This window comes from Vigna umbellata, chromosome 5, assembly GCF_029865625.1.
Source record: "Vigna umbellata cultivar VRB3 chromosome 5, Vumbellata_1.0, whole genome shotgun sequence".
NCBI classification, from domain to species: Eukaryota; Viridiplantae; Streptophyta; class Magnoliopsida; order Fabales; family Fabaceae; genus Vigna; species Vigna umbellata.
Window position 1 is genome coordinate 14,021,173 of NC_142169.1, and position 13,043 is coordinate 14,034,215.

Consider the following 13,043-nt stretch of genomic DNA (forward strand, 5'->3'; position numbering starts at 1 on the left):
CACTTATTTTAGCTCATTTCATTCTCTCTTCTTTTTCAATATTGATACAGAGAAAGTTATCAATGAAGTTGAAATCCAATAAATTATTCTAATCATTCCAAAAAAGAAAAGAAAGAATGAAAGAAAATTATTTTTTCTCTAAATTAAAATAAGATTACTTTCGAACTAAATAAAAGTAAAACTAAATTGAAAACTTTTCTAAACTAACTTATACACAAACTAATATTTTTTAATAAAACCATATTATCATTATGAAACTTTAACATCCCAAGGCTTAAACAATTTCTAAAACATAAAACCTAATTTAACTTACACAAACTATTTTTTTAAATTATTTTAAAGAGTTGCAAAACTTATTTACATATATTTTAAACTCATTCAAAAAATTTGCCCATTTTTTCAGTTTTTTCCATCCAAACAATATAAATAAATCTGAAGTGTCCTGTTTTAATAGAGATTTTAGGAATGTCCTGTTTTTCTTTTTCAGTTGAATGTTAGTAGGTATTTTTCTAGAACCTAAAGTGGAGACATGCTTCAACTGCCGCTTTATTTCCATCTCCAGTTTCGTAGCAGTAGTGCCTAAAAGAATCTGTAACAAGTCTAAACCATTTTCATAGTTGAAGGTTGCTGCTTTAAAATTAGTATATCATTCTTTACCGTTAAGGCTTCGAAGTTGGCGATTACCATTCTGAAACAGTTCATACCGAAATTTTGGGAAGAAAAATCATACAAAAATAGTATCTGCATACAAATAAAAATTTTCTAGGTGTCATTTTTAAAGTGTTGATATATTGTACAATTTGAAATATCAAGACATCCAGATTCCTGGACCCGTCGGTTCACGATTTGAAGCAGAACCTTGGTTAGCTAGCTTCTGAATACGGGAAGAAAACTCTTCAGCCTGAAGCGGATTGAACAAAGTCAGAATTTGAATGAGAAAGCAAAAAACAAAATGAAAGTATGCACTATGCAGACTTCTTCATATCCCTCCAATCTCATGGGAAAACCTCCTGCCGAAAGGAAAGACACAATTTCCAGAGAACCACAATAACTTTGAAAATCCCTTTTTCAATTTCCTCAAATCAGGCAAATTCAACAAATCAGGAAACTCTGGTGCATTCTAAAACAACTTCTTGATAATTGATGGTTCCATATTTCTAACAACTAGCATTACAGAACAGGTTCAGAGAAAGCAATAAACATCTTTATTTGGCGCATAATGTTTAGAAATAATAAAATAGAGAAAAATACACCTAGACCAGATAGAAAATAAAAAATCTAGACATTGAAGCAAATTAATCTTTTCAGTATGCCAATAAACAGCACAAAGGAAAATACAAACCTTTTCATCAATCCACATCAGAGAAGTTAGTTGATTATTTAAAATTCGAACTACTGCATCTAATGGAGTCATTCCATCAAGGGTATCAAGTTCTCCACCCTGAACAAAAACACCATTGTAAGCAAAATTTCTTGCTCTTTTATCGGAATGAAAGAGCAACTAACAACCAGTACCTGGTTTGAATTAAGGGATTGGATAACCGATTTAATTTGTTCAGTCATCTGCTCCAGTTCCCTTTCAATCAATTCAGATTGCTCATACCTGCAAATGAAGGTATAGAAACAAAAAATGACAGAAAGCATCAGCAATGAAGATAAGGAGGGAAAGGAGTTGAAATATAACCCTAAATCAGATGAAATCGTATAAAGTGGAAAACTTAATTTCATATGTGAATTGTTATTTAGTATGGAGTTTATGGTGGTGCAAATCTCTGTCCATTCTAAACCACCAACCACACAGAGCAAGTACAATGAAATTACAGAGGATCTAACAATAAGAACTTCGATATTCAATCAAATGTTTGAGGTGAAGCAAAATCACTTCACACAAGAGAAAATTAAAATGGACATTGGATTCAATATGGTAAAGATAGTTTTAAGCTTAAAATATAGAATATATAAAATCAAACAATCTGCAGATCAATCCAGATAATAATCAGTCAACTAATAATGATGATCCAAAACTCACATTGCATCTCTTGTAGATGCAGCTTCATCGTCAAGAAGCAAACCCCGTTCATCCTTGTAAATACGTTCAGCTTCTTCCTCCATACTCTGTAAAGCCTTATCAACCTAATACAGGAATGACATAAAAGCTTTTATCACAATACAAAAGATATTGAAAAAATGTTTTGGAAACTGTTGAATGCGTATGTTTGAAGATTGTGGTGGCAATGAGCATATGCGTCTGCGTATGTATATATATATATATGTATATATATGTATATATATATACATATATATATATATATATATATATACACACATATATATATATATATATATGTTCCATGAAATCGAGATTTTATAGTTATCACACTGTATTTGTGTTATGTTACACATATATGTTTTCAAATATAATTTTACATAACAAGTAGGTTCTTCCATCTTAGAGTTAAGAGTTCCTATTTTATGTTTCTTTCTCACTAGTCTATCCAATGGTAGGATCTACAACTTTGACAACCTTGAATAGTTTTAGGATCATAAATTGACTGTACAAACTTTACTGATTCAATGAGCCTCATGACTTAACTTGAGATTGAGTACCCCATATTCAAGAAATAGAACTACACTCCTGAATTTCTAAATCTATCAATTTTAAATTTGAGCTATATCTCCAACGAATTATTTTCATTTTTTTTTCTTAAGATTATAAATTAATAATATTGTTTTACTAGCTAACAACCCTGTTTTTATTTAATTTGAAAATAGTTGTCCAATTGAATTTAAACCAAACCACTGCCTGGTTTTTTTAGTCTGTGCAAACCAAAATGCATTGTTTGATTGCTCTTAGTTTTCCAACAGTGGGCATGTGGCTTTTAAAAGTGTGCTTATGCTGGGTGCATGCTAATGTCAAGGAATATGCTGGATGTGTTTCAGTTAGACCGAATTAGGGAAAAATCATTTTCGAAAGAACTGATTAAGATTATGATTGATAGTTGCTTTGAAAACCGATAAGCTAAGAAAAACGAACATGCTGTAAAGTTGCCATAAAAGCAACATTCTAACTCTAACAATGGAATAGAATTATACCACCAGAATAAAGTAGAATTAGTTAGGTAAAAGCAAAGATCACTATTGATAGAAACAAGTACAAGATTTTATGAACATCCAGCCATAACAAAATTAATTACCTCCGAAAACTTACAAAAATAAGATAGAAATAAACTGGTTTTAAAAATACCTCCTGTTGATGAGTCTCTATCAACTCCAATTGCCGTTCCAAATTTGATTGTGTCTCGACTACTTTTGCCACTTCAATCTAAATTTATAACATTATAAATAAGCTAGTGGTAATTGCCAAAATTTAACCTGTTTGCATGTAAAAAATAATTAAAAAAGTTTATCAGTAGCTGCTTGCATGTAGAAACCTCAAGCCTCAATAGAACATCACGATTGTTCAAAATCCTGCGATCCCATTCAGCTATTGCATTTGCCTGTTTTCTAAACTTTCCAGTTCGCTCTTGCAACTCAGCATTCCACTCCTTGATAATCTACAGGAGGTTATATGATTAGGAAGGGGTTAGACTGTATGAGAGAAATAACATAACATCATTCCAAACACTGTAAATAATGTTAGTGTCTGAAATACTGAATATCTTATCCTCCAAGTTAAACCCTATTTAAAAAGTGAACTGCTTGCTGGAAATAGTGTTTTTGTAGGGGGCGTGTACCCTGGAAGATGTTTGATTTGAAGAGAAAAATTGTTTCAAAGTACCTACGGAAGTTGCGGTGTTTTAATTGTTCTCTTGAGACTAGTAGCTTTTATTTAGTTAAATTATAGGAAAGAGAGAGACATTAAGCTCAAAATGTGTTTTTGAGATAGCAGACTCTTAGCAGTTAAAAAAAGTACCCATAGAAGTGAACGTCGCCATAACCATTAAAAAGAGAAAACTCAAACTTTATATCCTACCACTGTCTTCACAATGCGGCGGCCAGCAGACAGTAGTTGCAGCAGAAAAAACTATGTCATCAAGATCAAGAGCTCTAATACCAACTTGAATAATGAGAGGAATAAATACATATATTATTAATTTCAATCAAGCCAATTACATTCTCTTGGAAAGGAAATAAAACCTACTATAATAAATGTGAAAATTCTAAGGATATTTTACTTTAATTACATCATATTCCTACCCGGCCCAATAGATACTAAAGAGTATGGCCCAATAAAGTCTCCATTAAGCCTCTTCATTATGAAATAGTTCAAATCTACATTCTCCACATATCATAACTACTCTCAGCAATTTGATATTATGGTTATTGTTTATGATAAGATATCATTCTGTTATTATTAACTACACTGTTATTATATACTTGAGGTAAGTATTATTCCAATGGGAACATAAGTCCACGGCCTATATTGATCCTATGAATACAACTAGTATTCCCAAGGGTATACTCACTTCATACTCACTATATCCATAAAGATCTTAAATTCTCTTACTAACTTGAACATCAGAGAGTCTTTTGTAGGTGGATCTTCTCCCTCTGACCAGCAAGGAACTCCATACCGACCAATAAGAGCTCTCAAGCCAGCGCAACAACACCCATAATCTTGTTCACTATGATTGAACGAAACACAATAAATTTTTTATCAAAGTGAAACTAGACTGTAGTTTGAATTGTACTCTATATGTACGTACACAAGGTTACCTTGCATATATTCTCACTAGAGGATTGTGCAAACCAAATTTTGAAAGAATAATATGCAAGAAGGGAACCCAGCTTGGGAGAGAGAGCATGATTTAATGTAACTTAGGAAATTGTGATTTTTAATTGTTCTCTTGAGACTAGCAGTTGTTATTCATTATTTTTTTAATCTTTGTTGTTATAAATAAATCGATCTTTTGAGAGGTAAGTATACTTCAGCACATTCAGAAAATTTCATCTCACTTTCTCAGCAGCACTTTTATCACAATATATATTTTCAAATAACATAAGATAATTCAAAACACACTAGCTACAAATTTTAATATACAATATTTAATACAAAAAAGAATGGGAAATCATACCCAATACTAAATAAGTCTATCATCTTGGCATTATTCCCAAGTCTATTGCATATATTAAAGTATGTCATGTATTCATTTGTAGAAATCCTTGTTTCTTTAGTATTGTCAAAAAGTGAACTTTAAAACCTAACTCAACCTCCAAAAACCGGCTTGTAAGGTGAGATTTGCACCCACTTATATACTCTAAATTGATCTTATCTCTAATCGATGTAGGACTTCCAACACCCCCTCACGTCAAGGTATATACACCGTGGGACTAGACACTAATGGATGGTCCGATAGTAGCCCGATAACGAGTGGAACAATACGCCCAACAAACATCAAATCTCACTGTGATAGACTCTAACTCATGGCTCTTATAATAAATTAAGAAGTGGACTTTAAGGTGAGATTTGCACCCACTTATATACTCTAAATTGACATTATCTCTAGTCGATGTGAAATTTCCAACAAGTATATAATTCAATGAAAGGGCAGCTCTAGTCCTAACCAAGTACGTAATCTCAACTAAATAAGCCAAATGCATTTATCAATAATAATCATAATTAACTTACAAAATATACAAAATACGATGTAGGGAGTTAATAAAAGAAAGGTGGACACGTCAAGTACCTCTTCAACAGTCTTCCCAGTGATTTCAGACGGCAATTTTGGTGCAGCAGTAACTGAAGTGCTGACAGTTGAAGTAGTTCTTTGGGACAAGCAGAAAAGGAAATATCAAAATCACCTTCCTATGTTTAATAAATCTTTATGCATCCATAACTTGGGAATAGATATAAATTGCAGTAACCAAAATAGTTTAACATACAGAAGGAAACTATGTACAATGCAAAGTGAAATGAGTTTGATTAGTCCTACGAATAGTATACTAGCAAATGGTTATAAGAAGCACCAAGGGGGCATCAAATAATACATGATAATGCAGTACTTCCACAATCCTACTACTGAAAACAGTGGTAGAAGAAACAGGAACATTCAAAATGAAAATTGTGCTGACATAAATTTCCACATTATTTAAAAATTAAGGTCAAGAATATTTTATAAATACCTTCCTCTTTTAATTTACCGAAATATCTTTTTAAGACAAAACTGTGATAAAACTACTGAGCATCAAATCATAAATATCTCAGATGTGTGATGTTGATGGTCACGGACTAGTGGTTGAAACATTAGCACTAGAAGGAAGGTCCAAGACACTCTTACCCCTTAATCTTGAATGAAAGGCTTGTTCAAATGTCATAAAGTCTTACATGTAGAAAAATATTCTCTTCTTGAATTGATACCAATAATCACAAATAAGGAAACAAAAATGAGATATTTCTAAAAAATAAATCTGATCTTATTCAAATTGATTCCCCTTAACTTAATTCTGCAAATCTGGATAGATATAACATTCATAATTTAAACATATTCAATAATTTATTTTTTAAAGTCCCTAATATTCCTAACTAATCTACACTTAGGAATAGAGGTCAAAAGTAATTTATGAACACCTTCCTCCTTTAACCCATTAAAGCGCTTATTCAAAACACAAACAAGTAAATTGAATGAAAGCAACAATGAAATATCACCATAACATGTTGAAGATGCATAACTTAAAACAGAAAAACGAGAGATAGAAAGGAAGGTGCACCAAGAGAAAATGCATACTTTTAACAGCATTTACTAAAGGTAAAAAAAAGTAAATACTCAATTACAAGCCTACAAAATGTATGCATACCCCGTAGTAGAAGCCACAACAACAGCAGATGATGCCTGAGTTGCACTGGTGCTGGAACCCAAAATTGCTGAAGTAGAGGTTGTAGTGCTCACCGCTACAGATTGAAAAATATTTTAAACAGAAACAATTTACTAAAAAGAGATTGAAGTTAACAAGAATGAGGAATGATAATTTTAAAACGTGAAATAGAAAAAGATAAAAAAGAATACAAAGATGAGCCCCTATTTCATAGAAAAGATCAGCAACAGGACACTCCAAAATTTACACTACTTTACCTCTGAATTTGTCAAAAACTTACAAAGTCTATATCGAGTGTATCTAGCATTGTTAATGTTAGTAGTGGACTTTAAGCCTAACTCAACCCCACAAAACCGGCTTATAGGGTGAGGTTTGCACCACTTATAAAGTATGAATTGGCCTTATCTTTAGTCGACGTGGGACTTTCAACACACCCCTTCATGCCGAAGTATAGACATCTCGTGCGTGATAGTAGAAATTGGGTAGTCCGATAACGGCCCGATAGCGGGTGAATAGAAGAATAGAATACCCACTTAAAAGTCGCTAGGATAGGCTCTAACCATGGCTCTGATACCATGTTAGTAGCAGACTTTAAGCCTAACTCAACCTCACAAAACCGGCTTGTAGGGTGAGGTTTGCACCCACTTATAAAGTATGAATTGGCCTTATCTCTGGTCGATGTGGGACTTCCAACAGTTAAAATCATTAAGAAGTTATTCATCTTCAACTTAAAAGAATTAAGCTTTAAGGTAAATGTACAAGAGGCCGGAGAAAAGAACACTTGGGCCAAAATATGACATGACATTGGAAATCTAGGCTAGTCAAGATCGTTTAAGTTAAAAAATTCCTCCTGAGAACTACCTTGATTAAGGTCGATTAAGTTATAAAAATCCCTCTCGAGAACTACCTCGTTCAAGGTCGATTAAGCTATCAATATCCCTCCCGAGAACCACCTTGATATAGGTTGATTAATTATCAAAACCCATCCTCGATCAAAGTTGATTAACTATTCCACATAAAGTTGAAAAAGAAAAAAAAATGTAGAACAAAATTAAAGTTTCTATTCATTAAAACAGCTTAGCCAACGCTTACCAAAAACCCTTCTAAAAAGTTTGAAGGACACATCGAAACAAAAAACAGAAAGGAAAAATTGCTAAGTACATTTTAGGTTTCTTCTCCTCCCAGCCCTCCACAGAAAGGGTAGCTAGGTTGTTCTCAACAACCTCCTAAACTAGACGAATATGTTCTAAAAGAACCAACGATTTCTGATACATGTCTTTGCCAATGTCAAAGCAACCTAACAAAAAGCCTTGGGGAATCCTTCTTCATACTCCTCGACCACGCATGCTTTCAGATCCCATAGTTTCTTATCTATAGCCAAGTGAACCATTCTCTCGTCATCATGAGATAAGGTCATCTCGGCAAGAGCGTCCCAGGCCTTCTTCTCTTTGTCCTTGGACTCTTAGCATCTTGTCTTCCACAAGTTCTTCTCGACTTGCAAGACAACTATCTATTGATGTAGGCCCACAACTCAGGATGACCAGGTCTTTTTTTCCCTGTCAAGCCCTTCATGCTTTTTCTCAAATAGGCATTTTCAGCATTTAGCTTCTCAGATTTAGCACTAGAACCACCTTTACGGAGCTCCAAGTCGAGGTGTCTCCTAATCACTAAGGCCCAAGACCAATGTTCAACAAAGGCATTAAGAAGAACCTCGTCAAAGGCCAAGGTGATAGCTACAACTTCATCATCAGTAAGGTTGATGCCTATAACTTCATACATCTTTAGATTAGTATGGAGGGGGGTTCTGGTATGGAGGACACTTTTGGATATTTTGTAGATTGAGCTCTAGCTCTTTGTGAAAGGGAAACCCTTGGAGGAGAGAGTGTTCTCCTATTTTGCGTTCTTTTCAGTTTATACAATAAAGAATATTACTCTTCTTTCTCTTTTCAATTATGGGTTCCTAACAGATAATGACAATTATCTAACAACTAGCCTAGATCTACCTTATGAGCTAAAATTTCTTTACTAGAACTCATGTTTTATATTGATTAGACATCTCGACTAAGGAAGCTTCAGTTTGATCCTTCCCAAAAACACAATTTCGTGTAGGATGTTTCATAATGATCCCTCCCAAGAATGTAATTTGGCATGTCAAAATCATCACTATGATTTTGGCCAAGGCAAGGCCCACTAATACTCTATAAATAGGTTGACATTATAGAGGTATTGAACATTCTTAATAACATTTATTACTCAACCATTATACTGACTTGAACATTAAAATGTCTTTTATAGATACACTACTCTCGACCAATTTAGTGACAAGTTCTTTCGCTCTGAAGTTATAGGACATTCCAACAGTACCATAAAATATGCAAAGGTAGACCATCTCATTCTCAGTAAGAACACCATGAAATCTAGGGTTTTATGAGTTGGACATAGGGAAACAGGAAATACTATCATTAAACCTCTATTAGAAGAGAAATCAAGAATGGATTGTGGTAATATACATCTCGCAGTATACTTGGTGTAGTGGTATAAAAAGTGGCAATGTGTGTTGTTGATGCTAACTAGTTTGAAACCTACTTCTATTGATATTTAGATTTGCCAATAAAGCTCTCATAATGTGAATAATAAAGTTACTACCATATGTGCATATTCAATGAGAACTATCCGCTTCAAGGAGTTCATAACACCACACAGTCACAAAATCAGAGAAAAATAATGCAAAATACAAGGAAAAACCAACAACAAAGAAAGTAGAAGACAACTGAAAACTATTTCAAACTTATTTCAGGACAAAAATCGTCTACGTGAGCATTTTTTTATGCTGAAAAAAATCTACATTCATCCATACATCAAATTGATTCAAAAGAAAATATCATCATAGACGTAAATCACCAACGAATGTCCACTTTAACAACAAAAACAGTTTATACACTTCAAAGATAGCAGCAAACATATTTAAACAGATATTTCTAAAAGGATTCAAATTGCACAGCTCACCAAATGCAGAAGTAGTAGCGGTAGAAACTGTCGTCGTTGATGACTTAAAGGAAAACCCAGTCCCAAGAGAAACATTGGATGCCGTGCTTCCTACACCAAATCCTGTAAAAGATGATCCTGTACTGGCAGAAGGTGCTGCACCAGTAGAAGCAGCAGGAACCGCCAAAGTACTCGGTGTAGCAGAAGATGCAGTAGTAGCACCAAAGGCAGGCACAGAAGATGAAAGGGTCGTGCTGCCAGTAGCCACTGTAGAAGTCGTGGTGGTCGTCACAGTCGAGAACAGCGGCGCCGAAGATGTGGTAAACGAAAAAGAACCCGGTGGTTTTGAAGCCAATGCGCCAGAAGCCGCCGAAGAAGCTGAAGAAGAAGCCGTAGCTGAAGCAGCATTGGGAAATCCAAAAGAGGGTTGAGAAGCGAAAGAGAGTCCCGAAGAGCTAGATGACACCGTTGTAGTAGTAGCTGATGCAGACGGCTTTGCAAACCCTGGGATCGTCGTTGAGGTCGAAGTCGAAGAGGGTCCAGTGGCAAACACACCTGGGAACAAAGGAGAGCTGCTTGCAGAGGCTGAGGAAGCTGAAGAAACTGCCAACGCTCCAAACGGCGTCGTTGCTGCTGGGGATGATCCTGCAAACAGCGATGAGGCAGAAGAAGATGCTCCAAAAGCTGCCGTTGAGGAAGAGGATGTTGTTGAGCCAAATGAAGATGATGTTGCTCCGTAGAGCGATGGGGAGGACCCTCCAAACGGCGACGCCGAAGCAGTTGACGCTCCAAACGATGTCGTTGAGGCTGAGGATGCGGGCGTCGTCGATGTTGAAGGCGCTGAGGAGGCTGCACCAAACAAGGTCGTTGAAGTGGATGACGCTATCGGCGCCGTGGAAGCTAATGATGCTCCACCAAACTCAGTATTCGAGGCTAAGGGTGTTACACCAAACGCCGGAATGAAAGATGGTGACGTTCCACCAAACGCCGGAGTCGACGCCGAAGCATTTCCCTCAAATGCCGGAGTCGAGGCTGAGGCAGTTCCCCCAAACGCCGTAGTAAAAAACGACGGAGTCGAAGCTGAGGGCGTTACACCAGTTAGAGGCGTTGAAGCTGAGAGTGTTCCACCAAACAGAGGAGTTGAAGCTGAGGGTGTTCCACCAAATTGAGTGGTTGGAGCTGGGGAGGCTGCGCCAAACAGAGTTGTTGAAGGGGGGGAAGGTGCTCCAAACGGCGGCGTCGTCATCGCCCCGGAGGAAGCAGCCCCAAACAGCGTGGGAGTGGAAGAGGAAGCTGCCCCAAACGACGTGGTCAATGTAGAAGAGGAAGAAGTCCCGAACGGTGTGGTTGCGGGGGTGGAAGAGGAGAACAGGGGTGAGGCAGAGCTAGAGGTACTGAAAATTGAAGAGGCAGCGGTGGTAGGGTTTGTGGGAGTGGTGAAGAGAGAGGAGGATCCGAAAGAGAACGCGGGACCGGAGGATGAAAGAAATGAAAATGGAGAAGAGGAGGAGGAAGAAGAAGAAGTGTTTGTGAAGGAAAAGGAAGACGAAGATTGAGTTGAAGAAGAGGCAGAAGATCCGAAGGAGAAACCCGCCATTGTTTCGCTCTTTCTCTCAGCTCTGTCCTATGCGAGAGTGAGGAGCGTCTTCCGTTTTCAAAAAGAGGGTTTTCAATTTATGTAGTTAGGTTTCTGGGTTTTGCTACTCACTCTAAAATTTCAATTAAGAAACAATGTTTTTAACAAATACTTTTTACGACCATTTTAGACTATGTCAAAATAAATGTAAGTATATGTCACTTTAATCAATATGTCATTCGTTTATTGGTCCAATTTTTATACTTTTGAATTTTTTACTAGCACGGAAATAAAAATTTAGAACAAAACCATGACGTGTTGGTTTCAAAATTTAGAGTTTTCATTCTTCTTTCGTAAAACCTAAGTCACAAAACTTAGTTACAGAAAATCCTTCCAGTAGTATAAAATTGTGTATAGATACCATTTTTTTTTATCAGTGTGTTGTCTATTACACTAACAGAGAACTATTATTTGAAAAATGTTCTTTATAGGTGGTCGTGAATAAACACCACTTCTTCAAGTAAGCATTATCTATTTCTTTTTTTCAAATAATTTATTATTGGTCTGAAATTTTTTTAATAATTTATTTAATTTTTTAATAAATCGTACTTAAAAAATGCGATTTATTAGTTTGATTTTTTATAAAAAGAATAATTTATTTAATATTTCAATACATAACGTTTAAATGTTCTTTACTGGTTGAATATTTTTTAATAATTTATTTGATTATTATTTATTTAATAATTTATTTTTAAAAAATATTCTTTAAAAGATTTGACAGCGACAATTATCAAAATTGGTATTTAATTAATCATCTATTATATTGAAACTCCTGATATTAGACCTGATGAAAATATTAGGGTATAATCAAATTATTAAAAATATGTATAAAACACTAAAAGTGATCACAATCTTTTAGGTTTTATAATTCATCAATATCATAATCATTTTTAATAACAAAAACTATAAAATTCTCTCTAACAATTATAATAAAATCCTTTTTAGTAACAATAATAACATAACACACACAAACTAAATCTAGATAATACATGTCACTAATCTAACACACACACACGTGTATATATATATATATATATATATATATAACATTTTGTTTATTTTTATAAGCATAAAGAATTTTTCCCACCAAATTTTCCTCATGTTCAAATTTCAGCTCTATCTGAATTTACCATGACTTTCATTTTCAATCTCTATATAAGTGAATATAAGGGCTTTCTCTAACTTCCATGGAGAGAATATTTCAACCTTGTTGAAAATCCAAATATGAGTCTAAGTCTCACATTGAATAAAAATGAGAAAGTAAAGCACTATATAAAGATGGAAGATTCATTAACTCATTGTCTTAAGGTTTTGGGTAAAGAGTGATGTCAATCCTTTATATAGTTGGGCTCAGATGTCATTGGTGTTTGTGTCTCCCTAGTGAAACTCCTCCTCGATAGACCCAACAATGGTATCAGAGTCGATGATTCGTCTTGGTGACTGGCTCAGGCGAGTATAATGATCCCTATATCGAAAGTCTTCATAGCAAAGTATTCAGGTAAGCGAGTTTTGTTAAGATGAACGGCGGTAAGGGCTACTCGTGGTTGTGATTGGTTGGGAATGCTTCCACTGAATGGAGAGTGTACCTATGTGGAAGGGACTCACCCTT

The 13,043-nt window shown here is 35.1% G+C and overlaps 1 protein-coding gene across 2 annotated transcripts; it reads right to left on the reverse strand.

The window, feature by feature from the left end:
* Positions 1 to 709: 709 nt before the first annotated feature.
* Positions 710 to 11,493, reverse strand: EMB2766 (structural constituent of nuclear pore). 2 transcript variants are annotated; one of them, XM_047303238.2, is made up of 9 exons: positions 9,820 to 11,491; positions 6,796 to 6,889; positions 5,688 to 5,766; positions 3,432 to 3,554; positions 3,245 to 3,322; positions 2,030 to 2,133; positions 1,516 to 1,603; positions 1,343 to 1,441; positions 710 to 901 (listed from the first exon to the last, which is right to left on the reverse strand). In XM_047303238.2, exons 1-9 carry the CDS (start codon positions 11,393 to 11,395, stop codon positions 809 to 811), a joined length of 2,334 nt encoding a protein of 777 aa, XP_047159194.1. In that variant the 5' UTR covers positions 11,396 to 11,491; the 3' UTR covers positions 710 to 808. The 2 variants fall into 2 exon arrangements, 1 of the variants encoding a protein (XP_047159194.1); XR_015786868.1 differs by lacking the exons at positions 710 to 901; positions 1,343 to 1,441; positions 1,516 to 1,603 and having other exon boundaries at positions 2,071 to 2,133; positions 3,422 to 3,554; positions 9,820 to 11,493.
* Positions 11,494 to 13,043: the final 1,550 nt, after the last annotated feature.

Excerpts from the sequence above, each read along its gene's own strand:
- EMB2766 (XM_047303238.2), bottom strand. The coding sequence starts at position 11,395 with ATGGCGGGTTTCTCCTTCGGATCTTCTGCCTCTTCTTCAACTCAATCT. Across the intron at positions 2,134-3,244 it reads TAGAGACTCATCAACAGGAG|GTTGATAAGGCTTTACAGAG; the intron begins GTATTTTTAAAA and ends TTCCTGTATTAG. Across the intron at positions 902-1,342 it reads TGATGTGGATTGATGAAAAG|GCTGAAGAGTTTTCTTCCCG; the intron begins GTTTGTATTTTC and ends AATCCGCTTCAG.